The sequence below is a fragment of the Streptopelia decaocto genome (assembly GCF_964273445.1).
Source record: "Streptopelia decaocto genome assembly, chromosome: 1".
NCBI lineage: Eukaryota > Metazoa > Chordata > Aves > Columbiformes > Columbidae > Streptopelia > Streptopelia decaocto.
In genome coordinates this window covers 203026056-203044235 of record NC_138663.1, presented here as the reverse complement: position 1 = coordinate 203044235, position 18180 = coordinate 203026056, and the positions used below count along the sequence as shown (strand labels likewise).

General features: G+C 41.4%; 1 protein-coding gene across 1 annotated transcript; it reads right to left on the bottom strand.

Moving 5' to 3' along the window:
• Nucleotides 1–388: 388 nt before the first annotated feature.
• On the bottom strand, nt 389–17917 carry CTSC (cathepsin C). Its single transcript, XM_082076327.1, has 7 exons — nt 17684–17917; nt 16450–16595; nt 8128–8294; nt 7552–7707; nt 5830–5945; nt 2281–2412; nt 389–1529 (listed from the first exon to the last, which is right to left on the bottom strand). Exons 1-7 carry the CDS (start codon nt 17850–17852, stop codon nt 1027–1029), a joined length of 1389 nt encoding a protein of 462 aa, XP_081932453.1. The 5' UTR covers nt 17853–17917; the 3' UTR covers nt 389–1026.
• Between the last annotated feature and the right edge of the window lie 263 nt (nt 17918–18180).

The following is an 18180-nucleotide window of genomic DNA, read 5'->3' as shown; positions in this document are numbered from 1 at the left end:
AAGAACAGCAGAGTGCTGCATTAACCAAGTCCTGTGTTGCAGCTGAGTTACATTAAAAAAAGTTAATTCCAAGTCTTGCAATCCACCCTCAACTCTATTTTTCTACCTTGTATATTTGAAAGGAATATGGCAACAGATTAACAGAGAGAATATAAGCAGGATTACTGGGGAATTAGTCAATTTACTCAATGAACTGTCCCATAACCACAGCAAGGACTACTAGACTCCTGGTCCTGTCATGAGAATCTTGGCCTGAGCTGGATGATTCCTCTTCTTCTCCTCTCTTATCCTCCTTCTCCACCAGTTTAGATCCTGCTAAAGTACAAAGTTCTTGACAGAAAGTTCAAAATTTAGGACAAAATACTGAAATAATGAACCAACTACTTCCACAAGTACAAACTCGTATAGGAGCATGGTAACTTTTATTGAACTCTGAGATGATCAACTGCAAAGCGCAGCAATAAAATCCAAAACTGGAACATTTAATAACATCCTGAAATATAAAATTGATTTTTATTGTCCTAAGTGTTTGACATGCAGTTTTTTCAGGACAGTTAAAGCTTTAAAATTTCCTTTTAATCAGTGTGATTGCCTATTCCCTCCCCAAAAGACAGTAATGTTCTAAATTGCAGTGACTTCCTGATTTCTGAGAAGTAAGGCACTACAGTGTCCTTTCATAGTTACAGATTATCAAAGCAGATGCTTCCCTCTGAGATCTGAAGTTCATGATGATCCACAACAAAAAATTAACTGGTGAGTAAAGTTATTCCAGTGATGAATAACTATCACCATGATTACCAAAACTGCCATTGCATTCTTAGTGATCTACTGTCAGACTTGAGAGCAAGCTTTCAGCGCACAGAGCAAACAGTCTTCAACCTCTCACCTAGGGAAACTGCTCTGTTCTGGAAAATTTCATTAAAGCTCCCCTGTACAAGCTGGGGAAAGATTTTACCTGCAGTTTCTAAAAACCAGTATGTTCTTATGGCTGGGGACAAGGCACTGGATTGATGAAGACCTCTGCATTTATAATTTTGCAATAGGAGTTGCAGACACTGCAATACTTTCAATTCCACATTCATCAGTGCCCCGGCGGATTCGGAAGTAACCATGTTCTCCCCAGAAGCTGCCCCAGCTGTTCTTCACAATCCAGAACTTCTCACCACTTTGTGGGTCTGTACCATAGCCCACCAGCAAGACAGCATGATTGGTCAATTCAAAAGGATTGAAGTCATCCCGCAGCCCAGTGTGATGGTAGATCCCCTCTTTATAATTAATGAAATCATTATAAACCTCAAAGGCAACAGCCATTGGCCCATGCGTAACAAGCTCAAGTTTCATCAGGGCTTCATTGCAGCCTCCATAGAAACCACCAACATAGTGGTACTCAGAAGTGTAGTAGTGGTAACAGCTGCGCTTGAACACGCATGGAGAATCTTGGGCTGTGTAAGGGAAGCAGTCTTCTTCCACCACACCAAAGTCTTGGACATACTTTCCAGCAATGAGGTATGGGAAGCCACCATCGCAACCTAAACAAAAAAAAAAAAACAAAAACAAAAAAACAACCATCTATTTATTCCTTTGGAGAGTTATCTGAGGTGGGAGAATTTCCCACTCAAATGTTTTGGAATACTTCTAGATGCAGTGTTGAACACAAACTGCAGGGACCCAGACAACACTAATATTTCCAGTTAGCTACAGCAGGCTTTCTGAAACACACAAGACAAAAATCACATTGGTGGGAGCTATACTGGGAACACTAATGCATGAACCACCTTCTCATCCAATTGCTCCTGATACTTCCCATCAGGAAAAACAATTAGTTATGTGCAATAAAAAGACCTGTCCTAATGCGGGTACTGTCCAAGTAGAAAGCTTTAATGGCTGTTTTTGCTCATCTCCCTCTCCCTAGTTGCACATCCTCCCTCTGAATATGCTTTAGGAGGATACTTAGTCCCACACTTTCTATATGCATTGCAATTTAGCTTTATTTTTGCCCTATCCCTTAGATATTCCCCATCTCCCAGGTGGATCTAACTAAAAATCCAACAACATCTTGAGCATCAGGCTACCTACTACTGGTTCAATCTGAACTCTGCAGTAAGGTGGGCTGACAACTCTGGAATATTTTCTCCAATCTTACAAAAAAAAAGAAGTACTATAAAGATGAAGAAGCTAAATGGTAGGTGATGGGGAAGGCATGGAACTTTTTAACATACAGTTTCCTTCTGCCACATGATCATTAGTGAAAGTTATGTTTGTATACACCAGCATACTTACCCTGAGAATACTGGCTGCAAGACACAACCTGCTGGGGACTAAAGATTGGTGTCTGAGTGTTGTTTGTGAGGATACGTATTCTTGCTTCTAGCATGCCCATGGAGGAAAATGCGTAACAGCTGCCACATGAGCCTGAGGAGAGGAGAAAAAGTAACCATGAAAAGCAGTCAATATATACACACACAGTAAGTCACCTGCATGTACAACTACTGCTAAAGAACACCAAAAAGAGTCAAAACCTACCAGACAGTGATTAGAAGTTAAACACTGATAGAACAAAAACTTTAAATATACATTTGATTTTTAAACATGCAATTCAAAAAACAGTTCTAACAACTTCTGAAGGAACACTGAACTTAGTCAAGAATAAGAGACAATATATTGCTCTTCAGTGTTCTCCAGTAGTACCATTAAAGAGCTAGGCTATTCCTTTAGAATGAACCTACAGGGACCACATTACCAGAGCTGAGAAGGCCAATAACCTGCTGCCTCAGACTATAACCCTTTATGGAGTACATGTGCTAAGGGGCAATGAACTATTTTAAGTGAATGATGACAATATTGTTCCAGACTATTTCAACTCACCAACATATTAATACTGGAATTTCCAGTTAAAAAATATTTACCTTTAGAGCTACCACTAAAATATGTGACTTTGGAGAGTCTAGCGGTATAAATAATAGGTTTCATATAGTGGATTAATCCCAGCTCCCCTTACTTCTCAAGGGCATGTAATTGTATGCTGTTTTTTCAGAGGCACCTTAATTTCCCTCCTGTTTCCTGGCAGAAAGATAAGTCTCCTAACTTTTGCATCAAAATGTAGCACTGCTTCTAGTTTTAGGCCTCTTCACTCCCTTGGAGCTTCCTGTGACACATTAAAAACCTTTGGAAGTGGAATGACAAGCATCACAGGGAAGGACAATTACTTGCATGAGGTCCTATTTTATCTACTGATTGTCACCCTGGTGCCCAATTTCTTTTTGTTTCCTGGCAGTGGGTAAGCCAAATATTGCAGAGCTATGAAAATGAGGGAGGCTTGAGGAACAAAACAAAATACTTTCTTCTGAACTGTGTAGGTGTATAAAAGCTATTACAAAACCAAGACTTTGTGAAATTGCACCTTCACTCAGATGTATCTCTGAAGAGAAGGGACAAAAATCAGCCTGAACATGAACGCTCTTTACCCAGCAGGGAAAACTGAAGCAGTGAAAGGTGCCTCCCACTCACTGTACAGTCACAGCATCCAAGACAGGCCATGCTGCAGAACACTTTGTTGCATTTTATGTGCAAAAACATTAAAAAAATATAATTAACACAACCATTTCAGTCTGAAGCCTCCTGTGGTGGTTGCTAAACTTCTTTCCTGCTACCACAGTGGTATCTGTGAGGTCCATGGCATGACAACCACACTACATCAGCAGAGAGCCCGCAGCTGCAAGAATAGTTGTTACTCTTCTGAAACTTTCCACAAATTCTCTTCCAGAGTCAAAGCTTCAGCCACATCAAATTCCACTCACTCTACTGCAAAGGCTGTTACATTAGGAGGAGTAAGCAGGAGGCACAGCACACCTAGTGAAGAATCAGCTGACCAGGCTTTTCATCTACTTTGACTTGCAGAAAAAGCTTGCAGAAAGAAGTCAGTAAGAAATTGGAACCATGCTCTAAGGCAGTTAAGAGTCTGAAATCTGTAGGTTTCCCTCTTCTCCTCATTGTAAAGTTGATAACAAGCAATGACAGGTCTGTCTTCAAAGACAACACATCTCTTGGCTCAAAGACAAAGATGCTCTATAAACAACCTGAGAACTCAATCTTCACTTCCTTGACTACAGCAAATGCTGGCAGGGATGCTTACACGCTGTCAGTATTACAGTCCAAGAGAAATACAATTGCATGAAGCCTGCCATTCCTCACGGTATTCTACAGAGAATGCACACTTCTATTTTAATTCTTCTCCACTTCAGATAACTTATTTTTTTCTCCTTGGGTAAAGTGCAGTGACTCCAGAAGCATGTGAGATCTGGGAATCTACGATCTTGTAATTCATACAATTCACTCTACATGTGCCAGACACTTTGCATCTTACTGCTTGCAGACTTCTCATCCATGGACTTTTCTAATTAATACTCTAATAACCTTAATGATATACAACTAAGACTTTCTAATACCATCATTTTAATGAAGCACTGATATGCAGTGCCTCAGAAAAATCATACCAGCTATCACCAGTAAGACTTATTTTGTGTGTCAGCACTATTTTGCAAAGGTCATCCTCTAGATATGTTTTTTTTGTTTTGTTTTTTTGTTTTTTTTTTCCTTTTTTTTTTTTTTCCCTTTTTAAAGCCTGAAAGCTATTTAATAGAGCATAATGCATGTTCCACAGATATTTAACATACTCAGCATGGATTCTCAGATTACAGGAAAAGTGTAGGCAGCTTTATTATTGGAAGCGACAGACTAGTTCTCATTTACAGAAACTCTGAGGCAACACAATGGAGAAAGGGTAAGTTTGTGACCAAGTGTTCTACTGCTTGGACAGCAAAAGAGCCCTTGGGATGATGACAGTTCACACCAGGAGAAAGTACAGGACTTGAACCTACATAGGATTGTATGGTTCCCTGTTGCCATCTTTCAGCGACACCATGGGTCCGTTTGTGAACTGAAACTCCCACAAGACTTCCTATGCTACTTCTGCTACCTGGAATCCAGCTGGCAGAATCGGGCAGAAGAACTAAGCCATAAATGAGGGACCAGTGATTTAAGTCATCCCCTCCTCACCTTGTGAATGTTATGTTCCCTTCCCCTCAAAGCTGCAACCAGATAACTCTCAGCAGATGCAAGTCTGTTTGGAAATGATGGAGCAGGGAAGGGACATGTCAACTGAGTCCACTCCTGGCGTCCAGTATGTAAACATCCAATTCAGGTATCTTCAGCCACAGTGCTATAAAAGCACTCACTATAGAATAAATATATACCAGAATGGTATACTTTTAAGTCTATTTTGAGCTAAAGACACTACCACAGGGGTAAAGAAAAAAATATACATGTAAAAACTATTATCAGTGTCCACAGGTTTCACAGTGACTAACTCCTCCTCTTGCAAATAACTTCAGGAGTTACCTAAATGGCTATCAGGGTGATAAGATTTGGAGGCCGTATAAACAATTTTCATGGTTTTATTCATTAAAGCTGCATGGTAATTTGCCATCAGCAGGAATTAGGGAAATAATTAAAGGTACATCAGTTCTGTCAGCATGCACAAAACCATGACTGAGACTGTTTGACAAAACTTGACAGCTGTCTTTATGCAGGGCACTGTGGTAACTGGCTTGAACTCCAGCAAGAGACACTGCTGTTTGAATAAGCCAGCACCACTACCTATTTTGTCACAGTGTTGTCAACCAGAGCTCCACCCAGTTTCTGCAGGTTATTCATAGCAGAGGCACCATCTGTCAGCTGCAAGACACTAGACAAAAATCTTGTTAACAGCAAATTACGAAGTGCATCAAAAGAGCTCTAGAGCAATTCAGAGTTCTGATTAATTCTTTTTACCTTGATTCCGAGTAGGGCTGACATAATTGACACCACTCACATTTCTCCAGTCCCAGGAATCTGGTAATGCTGAAACTTTTTTTAGTAACTCGTCTGTTAGAGGTGCAGGCTTCGGCCTAAAGAAAAGAAAATATTTCTGAGTAACATACCACACTCTAGGAAAGAAAACAATTATGTAACTCTCAGTTGTCATCTTCTGGCTTCTACTAGTTGCACACACTTCATACTAAGTAGTTTGAAACAGTCTCCATTTAAGCTGAGTGGGTGCCAATCTCAAGAGATTAGTTTCAGCAGGATGCAAAACATACTCAAATCCCTCCCTGAGTGACCTATATTACAAAGTATCCACAATCTGGTGAGGTCAAATATTTTGAACCAATCCAAAGTGGTGAAGTAACTCCTACCATCACAAGGTATGCAGAATATTTGACTGCAGAAGGCACCTTGCCTTGGCAGCACACACTGACAGCAACTACAGACTGTTTAATTGCAGACACAGCTCACAACAGACGTTTCAATAACTGCAGTACCACTTGCCCTGGAGACTTCCCTGGAGCAAGTTTTTACTGTGACTATTGAAATAGTATTGAATGTTACTTGTCCTCATCTACCACTTGCAGTCAAGTGATGATCATGTATCAGCAAGCCAGGTTTTGTGCATTCCGCTTTCACATAACCTGATACTTGTCTCGTAAGTCACACACCAAGTGCCATTCACAAATACCAGACACTGGAATCTGTTCTGAGAGCACAAGAAGGCCAAAAAGTGTCATGGCACTGCATGGTGCAATAGAGCTTCCCAACAGGTTACTGCATTTAAGATCGTATGATCGTATGATTCTGTCTATAGGGTGAAACCACGATAACCTGCACAATACTCATACAAAACAATTTTTATTGCATTGCAGGATCTTCCTCTACAAACATAATTTTTATGGTTTGGAAAAGTATGTGGCATTCCTATCCACAGTAGTATCAGAGTAGAAAAAAATACAACGAAGGTAAAACATTTGTTAAGAGGGAAACTTCAGATCAAAGAACTCTAGTCCTCAAATTAATGCAGAGGACCACATGTCCATCCCATTACCATTTCTCTGCCATGTGATCTGCAGGACCCTGAAGGCACTCTCAGGGCTATTACATGCTGCTTCATTCTACTCCTGGTTGCAGACATGGCAAATTATCGAAGTAATCAGGGAATTCCCTTAGAAAATCTTTATTATTCATGTTTAAGATCATAGAGTCCAACTGTTAACATAACACATAACAACTAACATTCTGTTATTAAGGGTCCTTTCCAACCAAAATGATTCTATGTGGTTCACTGTTGTTTTTAATTGCAATTATGAAATAGCAGAACCAGGAAGCCAGTCAACAAAAAGCTCATGACTAAGGCAAGCAGTTGATGGGTAGACAGGAGAGTGAGATGACAACTGAGTCTGTCCAACTACTTCTCTGCACATATGAATTCAGAAGTGAGTTACTGGGCAAGATTAACAGGTATATGATCCTATTTGTCTCAACTGCTTGAGACAACAGATGGTCAGAATAATAATTCAAACGAAGAAATACATTGGCACACAATGAAAATGAGATGGAAGGCCTGGAAACTTGATTAAACATCTGAACTACCAGCCAAAACACAGCTAGGAAGAGCCAGGACAAATCCAAGCAGATTCTTTGAATCAGTGGGGTTTATAGCAAAACGAAATACCTCAGTACCTTGGAACTCTGGAATAGACCCCCCCAGATCTTCTTGTTAGTTCTTCCAGGGAAAAGTTCTCATACTCCTTGTATATTGTTGCTTTCCAGGACTTCTGGTGAGCATTGATAGCATTTATAAAGTCAAAATTGTGCACATAACGTCTGCTTGAAAGACTGTAAACAAAAGCAACCACATGAAACAGTAAGAAAAGGACAGGGATAGAAAAGTAGAAGTGTTCTCTATACTGAATATAGGAGAAACTAACTCTAGAACAGTCTTCTGGTAGGTACTGACAAAGAAACATGCAATTGTTGGATCAAGGCAAGGTTACTGAGATTTGAGGCAGACTAACTAGAAGGATATCACCACCTTCAGACATGCCAGTTTTGTAACTGGCCTTTACCACAGACTGAGGGAGCATCTGTGTGATGCAACTGGCACATCATCCTGTCTTTGTGCATTCAGGCTTATTCCCAATGTTATCACTGGTATTGACTTTGCCCTCAGTCACAGAACCATAGGGTTTTAGATGAAATCTGAAGCACAGTTAACAAATGGTTTACTTCAGTAAAAGGTCACTGTTCGTTCCTTACCTTCCTCTGGGCTTCTGGAGAGGCAGCTCATTTTTGTGAACATCTGAGGGAGATGAAGAAATCTTGCGTCCACTAAAACAAGCCCAATTGTTGCCAAGTACATCATGTACCCATCCTGGTAGAGTCTCATTACAGTAGCTGGTTACGTTCTGGCCTTCCTTTTTGTACTGTAATGTGAAGAGGTTATGCACATGTTGAATTGATGCATTTGTAAGCATAGCAATACTCCCTACCCACCCAGCTGCTTCTTGCCTGTGTTTCAAAGGAAGTGGTCAAGCTTACATTCCAAGCCAATCACTTTCATGTTTGACTTCAGGATAAAGAAGCACCAAGAAAACATTAAGCAGATGAAAGAAACAGATCTTTATCAAATTGCTAGAGGAAGACTAATGCATTGTGACTTGCACTCTTAGCAACAAAGCACGCATTAGTATCAACTAACAGGTGTTAATTGGGTTCAACAGTTACTTCCTAGGCAAAACGTAGACGACCTCCTAATACCGATCCTTCTCTTCAAGGCCCTGTGGCTTCTTGCACTAGATACTTGACTAGTTAAACTAACCCTGGACTGCTGCAGAAGTTTGAAAAACTAAGACTCATGGCAGCCTGAAAAGTAAATACAGGGAGAACAGCAATTTTCTCACCCAGTGACCTCTCTGGGAGAATGGTACTACAGCATTTCTGTTTCAGAAGTCAGAACTGAAAATGAGCCATCCTGCAATTGGTTTAAGTTAGAGCTGCAGTGGAAAAACATCAAGAAACAATTTAACCTGAACTATCAAAATGAGACAATAGGAAAAGAGCCATCAAGAACAATGCATTTGGAGTTGGTAGTGAGCAGAGTGTTACTAAAGATTCAAATCCCAAATCCTAATAATTCCTTATTCAGCCACACAAGTCTTTGTTTTACCACTGAAAAGGACTAATAAATTTATCTATATTTAGTAAAATGTGTCTTCATACTACAATTAGCACTAACACTTTGCCCAGCTGCATTAAGTTTCCTGGATGAGCAATTCTTTCGCAGTAGAATGTCCCAGACATTTTAAAGTCTGTTTTGTATTATGCTACACAGGAGCCTGAAAACCCAACACAACGAATACTTTAACTCTACTCTTTTCATCACACAGAACATCTAAATGGAATACAAGTTTCCAACAATACTTTATTAAATCCTATCCCATTTGAGTTGCACATGTACAATGGTACAAGGCTTTTTCGCTGTGTTTCAACAGAAATGCTGGCTCGGCCTCTTCACTGAAGAAGGTGGTGGCTTACAGTGATGTCAGTGCCTCAAGATGGAAAACAAAGTAAATAAAGGGACTAGGAAATTTGTGACTATGTCAGCGCTCTGGGGAGAATTTGACGGGGAACACAGAGTGAAATAATTAAGTCTATCAATTAGAGGGATAAAATTAAAGGTTAATTCTCTGACTGTTTTAGAACAATGGGCATTTGCTTTGTACCCAGACTGGAAGTTGCAGAGGCATCACATCTACACCCTTGCTTGTCTAGCAAGGCAAGCATGTTTGCTGACCAGAGCAGCATGGGGGCACTAGAAGGCTGAGCTATTACCTTGTTCTATTTCTCCTATCTTACTGTGCAAAATTGTGCAGCATGAGGAATAACTACACTTGGCCAAATATCAAGGGTAAGGTCCAGAGATGACTTGAGAAATGCCGTCTTCACAAGACAATTGCTAGAAATCCAGACACTGCCAAAAGCAACAAGTTACTCACTTTATCTCAGTAAATTACTGAGAGAGTGCTTTATTTGGCTCTGTATGACAGTGTAAATTAATACCTACTCATGTTTTCCACCTAAAAGCTGCCACAGATTATAACAAGACAACACACAATTATTCTTGATAAGTACAGGCCTTCAATCTGAATACTTGAATACTCAAGGAAGAAACCTGCTTCCTGTAGCAATCAGATGCAGATCCTCATCAGCATGGAGTATTGAACCAAAACAATGGAAGACTTGGAACTTCTCTTCATGGAAAAAAAGCAATGAGCTATCTGACTTTGCCTAGTGCCAAAATTTAGCCAAGCAACACTAATATTAGCAAGCTTCATGCACCTAAATTTCAAGGCTTCCTGTTAGATACCTGAACCTAGGTAAACTTCTTGATACAGTGAACTTTTAGTAAAGTCTTTGTGTTGGTCATCATGACATAGTGTAATTGCACATACCATTATAGTCCTAGTAAAAAAAAGTAATTGCTTAAAGCTTGCTTTATTTTTTTTATCTCCCTAAGAGGAAAGCAAGGACAGAGACCTTATTGGACACAGCACACTTTAACAGGGATTCAGCAGTGCTACATCAACAGGCTGCCATCCCATCCTCTTTTACACCTGCTGTTCTCAACTGAAGCAATGTTCAGGTAATAAGCCAACTCTAGCTCCAGGAGGCAGAACTACCCTATACATTAACCCTGCTGGAAAGACTTAACGTGTTTGTCATCAAATTTACAAGTATGCATTTTAACACGGAAAGCACATTCTTAATTAGAACAGAATTGCAGACTTGTAGATGCCCTACTATACAAAAACAAAGATGGTATTATCAGAACAAACCACTTCATCTTGCTAGCCAATATAAAATGCAAGCAAATATCAACTACAGATGCATTTTCCTTCATCTAGGGAACATTCTGCAATTTAGAGATTTATGCTTTCAGATTTACACCTCAGGGAGGTGGCAGTTGCACACTGCCAGTTAAGTGAGCCCAACTAAGACTGAAATTAACTTTCAATTGATTTGCAGGATTATCAAACAGCAATAGCAACTCTAACACTTCTATTTTAGCAACACAGAATAAAATGCATTCTTATATATGTTTTTTTTTTTTACTTTCTGAAATTAAAACATTAACTACGGTCACTTGTCTAGGCTGGCTATTTCAGAAACAAAGTCCTTGGTTTTAACCAAATTTGGGGGTGTTGGGGAACAGGGGAAAACATGTGACAAAGATGTCACAAAGTCAGATGGGAAAGATTAGTAATACGAGTAGCGGAATATCCTGTAGTCTATTTCTTTATTTTTGCTGAAGTAGCACTAATGTTTTCATATGAAAAAATGCCAGACTTCCCTTTTCTTGCCAGAGGACATCTCAAAAGTCACAAGTAGTACTGCTTAGCTTAACAGACAGAGAGAATCTGTCTCTCTTCAAAGTAGTAGTCTTAACATTAATAAATACCACAAAGCCATCAAATAATTGAAACAAGTTAGCCTCAACTTTCTTTCCAGCCTCACTCTACTTTTTTTATGTTATGCTGTCCCTATCTCTTTTGCCATCTCTTGAAGAAAAAAAAAAAAATCTAAGGCCTTATATCTTGCATAGCCCTACAGAATCATTATATTATCCAGCAGAAGCACATGCTCAAGCTTTTGCCAAGAGTCAGGACACTAACTTCACACCCATGTTCATTATAGGGATGTTTCAGCAGCACACATTAAATAAGAAGCAAGAGCATCCCCATGAACAAACAAGTTCTTTTGTGCTACAAACAAATCCCAGGCAGAGTAACTATGACTTGTAAGAATGCAGTAGAATGCTGCATTTAACTTGACGAACCTCAAGGGACAAGTCTACATACAATGATAGTTAGAAATGAAGCAGAGCATCTTTACTCAAGCTATTAAAGCAAACTGAGGAAAAAAGACATTGATAAGCTCACACAATCCACTCCTTTGGTCACCTTCTCAGTCCCCAGGTAAAAGAACAAATAACTTGTAAATGTAGCGAGGCCCTACAAAAGTTTTAGTGGGTGTTTGTTTAGTAAGCCACAGGAACAAAAGGCTATTAAAAACCTCACTAAAACATGCATCATCCAACAAGCTGTGTCTATATCCACACACTACAATAGCTCTGATAAAGCCACAATTTAGACAAGCCCATAGCTTCATTCTTCAACTTTAAGCAAAAATACCCTGCAATTCAATTAGCACCAGTTGCGCTTCTATGCTTGAAACGCATGAAGTCAGGTATTGGTTGAAATTCTGCTGTTCACTTAGCCCAGCAACTCCACCCTCCCTGTGCAACAACAGAATGAGGAAATTATTAAAGCATCATAGTAGGTAAATCAGGATGCTTTCTTTATCTGCCCTGTAACCATGATGGGATCCTAGTGACAAAATTTAACTTTAATGGAACATGAAAAGAACTTGAAATTTATGAGCAGACCTTAAGCAACAAAGACTTTCCTGACAAGCCCAAATTCACAGCTATGGAAGAAGATGTGCAAGACTTTCTGTATACCTGTAAGCAATTTTCAGAAAAGCAGAACTCTTAAGCATGCTATGAGATCAACTTCAGAGTTTTCTGCCTCATTATTACATTATAACAACCACAATATAAAAATGAATATTTTGAAAGTGGAGACTAACAATTTTGCTCTGCTGAAACAACACAACAGCATGAAATCTTTCTTCTGGAAACCATCACCACAAACTGCTGCATGAACCAAAAAAAAAATATAATTCCAGAATAAAGCTGTTAAGTCCTGAAGAGTGTTCACATTGGAAGGTTATTTCAGAGTGAAATTAGGTAATTTTACCAAGCAGTAAAAACAATAGCCAATTACTCCATATTCCATACCTTCTTGCTGTAAAGCAAGAGATTGTCAGCAAACATAATTATTCCTTCCCATGAATTCCACAGGGACTTCATCTAATGACTTTCCACATTCTCAATAGCAATCAGGGCTAAGCAATATTCTAAGAGATTAATTTTGTTTCTCTTCCTGCATTTCCATGGAGAAAGGGCCTCAACCATCAGCACTCTGGTTTACTCTATTTTACTCCAAGGGCTTCTAGGTTATGACCAACACCAAGCAAATGAAGTCTACTATGTTTATGTTACTTTCAGGTGCAAATGGTAGGAGTACTTTAAACAATAGAGAATCCTTCAAAAAAACCTCTGAAGCATGTAGCAAGCAGAGTATATTACTTGTGTCCTAGAAACTTCAGAGTAAAAAATGAATGAATAAGTTCTGGAACAGCCCAGAACTGCATTTGATAGAAGAAATCACATTTTTAGTTTATACCAGGATTAGATATTTTGTATTTCTATTTCATATGTAATGCAATATTTACTGGATTAAAAGTAAACAGATATGCATATATAAATATGTTACAAGGTCAAGCAGTTCGTAGGGAACCAATTCTTCCCATCAGGTCCCCACTGACAATGGTGAAATAACAGTTTTGCAGACAGACAGTATTGCAAGTTGTTGCCTAACAAAGTCAACTAGTTGTCTGCAGCAAAAAATGCACCTAGTAAGTGCTGTGGTATTTCCTTATGCTTCTCAGCCATTATACTTGCATCCTGGTAATCTCTTGTTTTCCACAGCAAAACTATAAAGAGGGTGAGCAAATTGGGCTCTAATTCTCTGTATAATATTAAAGGAAAGAAGCCTTTAACCACATCTTGTTGATGAAATCCCTACTAGTGAACCACGAGCCAAACATGTTGTTTTTCAAATCCAAAAAGCAACTGCAAACCTAACAATTAATCCATTTGCCTACAAAGGGCTAAGACACATTCATGACCATGAAATTCAAGGTATTGTGCATTGCTACGACTCAGGTGTATATTTAACTTATTTTGTTTTCAGCAGGAAGTTGGATCAGTTGACCTCCAGAAGCTCCTTACAGCCAACATTGTTCTATAACACAGTTTTTGCATACTGTTTAAAAGTACTCTAGCAAACCAACGCATTTACATTTTCATAAGCACAGAGGAATACACAAGGTCAGTGCTTATGAGTCAACTGCTCATCTTCCAGGGATGTATTTTACAAGGTGTTGATAGCAGCAGTAGAGCCTTCAGTGACTCTCAACTACCTTCAAGTTGGTGCCTAACAGCTCCATTTACATTCCAGAGCAGGCCACTCACTGCTTCTATGATTAAATTCCTCACATTCAAAAAACAGCTTGATAATCAATACTTGTTTCAACTGCTCTACCATACTGGTTTGTAAGGTAACTCTGCATTTCTGGGTAAAATATCAGCTTAAGAATTCCCAGTCCACTAGTTCAACTGTATTTCTCCTCAGATGAACCCACCAAGGCCAGTAATAACTGCTGGATTATACCTGTTAGAGATAACACCTCAGGCCTGAGTTCATGGACAATACTACCACAATACAGTGCTCCCCTGTCCTCAGGTAAGCTGCAATTCCTGCCCCTTTTGAGGCAGGCACTCCCACTGAGGTGTCCCTGCCTGAGAAGTTTCACACTAACTCTGCCCAGTTAGAGCACACTTCAGCCTGTAGTTTTTGCTGCATCACCTGCTGAACCTGTGAGGAGTGTCCATCATGACAACGTAGTGTCACTACTTTGTACAGATGTGAGAATATCAATCAGGTATTTCTCTCTCACACTTTGCTTCTACATTAGACAGTCTTATACTTGAACAAAAGCATTCTTAAAGTTTACAGTTACATGAGTGCACTAGTTTTGGCAGACAGTTAATTTTATTTATAGTAACTCATATAGTGTCATGTTTATTTTGGATTTGTGATGAAATCAGCATTTGTAACACAGGGGCATTTTATTCACAGAATCACAGAATGGCTGGGGTTGGAAGGGACTCTGGAGATCATGTAGTCCAAGCCGCTTGCTTAAGCAGGGTCACCTAGAGCAGATCACACAGGAATGTGTCCAGGCAGGTTTTGAATGTCTCCAGAGGAGCAGTGCTTACACAAGCATCAAGACCTCATCTGCTTCTCACACTGCCCCATGAGTGAGCAGGCTGGGATTGCATAAGAAGTTGGGAGGTGACACAGCTGGGCCAGCTGACCCCAACTGACCAAAGGGATATTCTATAACATGACTTCAGGCTCAGCTACAAAAGCTGAAGAAAGGAGAAAAGGACATTCAGAGTCATAGTGCCTGTCTTCCTAAATAACAGTTACACAGGATGGAGCCCAGATTTCCTGGAGATGGCTGAACACCTGTCAGCCAATGGGAAGTGGTGAATGAATTCCTTGTATTGCTTTGCTTGTGTGCACAGTTTTTGCCTTACCTATTAAACTGTCACTACCTCAACCCATGAGTTTTTGCACTTTTACCCTTCTGATTCTCTCCCCCATCCCACCAGGGTGGAATGAGCAAAAGGCCATGTAATGCCTAGCTGACTACAGGGGTTAACTCACAAAGAGCATGCAAACAACTCCACCACTAGTTTTGTGAAACAACGTACAGTCCTTTCCCTTAAGTGAGCTCCAGTCAACAGGGAAGAAGCTGCAGTTAAATCAGAGCCCTGTATGTCATTTCTGTTCAGTAAGGATCACAGTTCTCCTGGAAGAATGGATCACTCACTTTTCTTAACATCTGAAAACACTGACTTAAAAATAGTTGCTGTGAAATAGACCATCTATAACAGCTCCCAGAAAGACAATTTAAAGCAAAAGTCATTTCTTCACCCTACTTACTGCTAGCCAAGGTTCAGAGATTTGATGCTTGGACAAGGCCTGGGTGTTTACTATTGACTCATGTGAAGCCAGACACAAGTTCTTGCTTTCTGAAACAACCAAGACACTTGTTCAATGTTCCTGCTGAGGACTGCACTCATCACCTGAACATTCTTGTTGCACAAAACATCTGTCTCCCAGGTAGCAAAGTAGCAGAAATTAATTCTAGTCACCCTCCAGATTCACAATACCACTCATCAGGACAGCAGCAGAGCATTCCTTAGCAAGTGCATCTTCTGTCTGGCCCCTGCCTATAAGACTGTTTTCAGATTGATCTGAACAAATTAACAGGAACTGGAGATAATAGTATTATTCCAAAAGAACAACTATAGGCAGCAGGAAAGTTCCTTAGATTTTAAAGCAGTATTCTGGAATAAAATTTAACGACCCTAGAAATCCTCCACCAAGGAGAGCAGATGCCCTTTCTAAAGCTTTCATGCATTTGAAAATATCTTTAAGGAAAGATGAAAAAAATTTGCTATTTCACTTGGGTCCAAGGTGTCAGAAAGAAAAATCAAAAAAATATATTTTCCAGGTGAGTGGGAGAGTTAGCTTAGTGAAGCTTTATGCATGTCCAGAAGGAAAAGCAGCAGCATCTGTAACAGCTTTTTCAGATAATGCTCAGTGTGGAATATAAACCTCTTCCCTCCCTCTGCTCCCTACCCAACCACTGATAACTGTTTCCTCATGTTAAAAAACATCCTGTATCAAATACTGCAGGCAAACCTTAGAGCTAAAGTGTTCCCATGGCCCTCCTGTAACACATACAGATTAAAAAGAAGCCAAGGTACCGGTCATTTCAACCAGAGTCAGTGATGTAGAACACACCAACTTAACTCACCTTAAAAAACGCAAACCACTTGTAGTCATTTATCACGAGTTCAAAGCCTTGATTGTAAATCAAAGTGAAAAAACCATAGTTGCCTAGACTGTCCTGAGCCACATCTAACTTCTGAAAATCCACAAGCACCTTTCTTTCCACAGGCCCTGCAAGAAATACAAACATTATTGCATGATTATTGCGTGGAAGAGATCAAAATAAAAATTAGTATAAAGCATATTGTAATATTCATTTTATTCCAAAGGACACTAAAATACACTTGTTGAATACAGACTGCAAAAAGGCATCCAGCAAGCATTACTTCAGGAGCTTCACCTACCTGTCAGTGGGTCTACATGCTCATTTTTTCCACTGCTAGACAGTATTTGCACATTTAATTAGCAACAGCACCGAACAGCTGTTACTGGGAAACATCAACTTATTTAAACATAAGTTGCTATGCAGGTACACAGGAGCCAGAAGCTGTGTCATTGCGTCTGCAACACATCTGGGACCAGGTATCAGTCACTCCACCGCCCTTCACACCCGTGCTCTGACACCCTCCATCGCCAGCCTCATCTGATCAAAAAGCAGACGATTTGGAAAGATGCAAAGTATCAACTATTTTTTAAGTAATATTGACACACAATGATCAAGTAGTAACTCCCCACTACTATTATTCCCCCCGAGGGAAGCAGTATTTCTATTCCTCCTGATGCTATCAGGCCCCAGGCCTGGCAGCAAGCTCCCAAAGCTGGTGGCCTCCCAGGAGCTGTCTCGCTGTCACGCAGAAGCACAACCACACTTTGCTGCTGGGAACAGCGGCTTTCAGAGAGGCTGAGATGCGAGGAAAGGCAACTGTGAGGAAGGAAGAAGTGAACCGGCATGAGCCAGTGGTGCTCATAAAGAGGCCTAGTTGAGTCCTATGCAAATACAAGCAAAAACCCCTGAACTGAAAGAGTAAAAGGGCTGCCTGCAGTGATCACCCAGAGCTGGACTAAACCGAGTGTTTCGCGTTGTTTAATTCCAATTAACCCTTTTCTGCCCCAAGCCCAGCAGCACGGGTCGGACCCGCAGGTGCGGGGGCCGCTACGGCCCAGCCAAGCACCGCTTTCCCGCCGCCCGCTTCGGCTTCAGGGCCTCAGAGCACGGAGCAGCCCCTGCCCCGCCACACTCCTCCCTCACGGGAACCACCCCCAGCGAGGCCGGGCCCACCCCGGGGAAGAGGAACGGGCCAGGGCCGCCGCGGTCTCACCCTCCTGGGAGCAGTTGCCGTGGCGGCCGCCGCTCGTCCGCCAAACGCGGAGCTCCCAGGCGCCCAGCAGGTCGGCGAAGGAGCAGTTGGCCGGCGTGTCGGCCCGCACCGCCGCGGGCAGCACCGCCAGCAGCACCAGCCCCGCAGCCCACAGCGCCCGCCCAGCCATGGCCGCCGTTCCCGCCGCCGGCCGCTGCCGCCGCTAAAATGGGCTCGGTCACCGCGGCCAGCCCGCCCCGCCGCCTCCCCGCCCCCGGGCCCGGGCCCGCCCCGGGACGGCCGCACAGCGCCGGGAGGGGCCGGGCCTCCGCACCTGTCCCGCTGAGGGTCGGAGCGGGGCCGGGGTCGTGGCGTGAGGGTCGGGGTGTGACTGTGTGTGTGTGCGGTTGGACGTGCTCCCCGCTGTGTACGGCGGTGTCCCCTGCGGGCAGTGACAAGGAGATGGGTCCTCACCCAGCTCCAAGGTTGTTCTCTTCCCCAGTGGGTGTCCTTCCTGA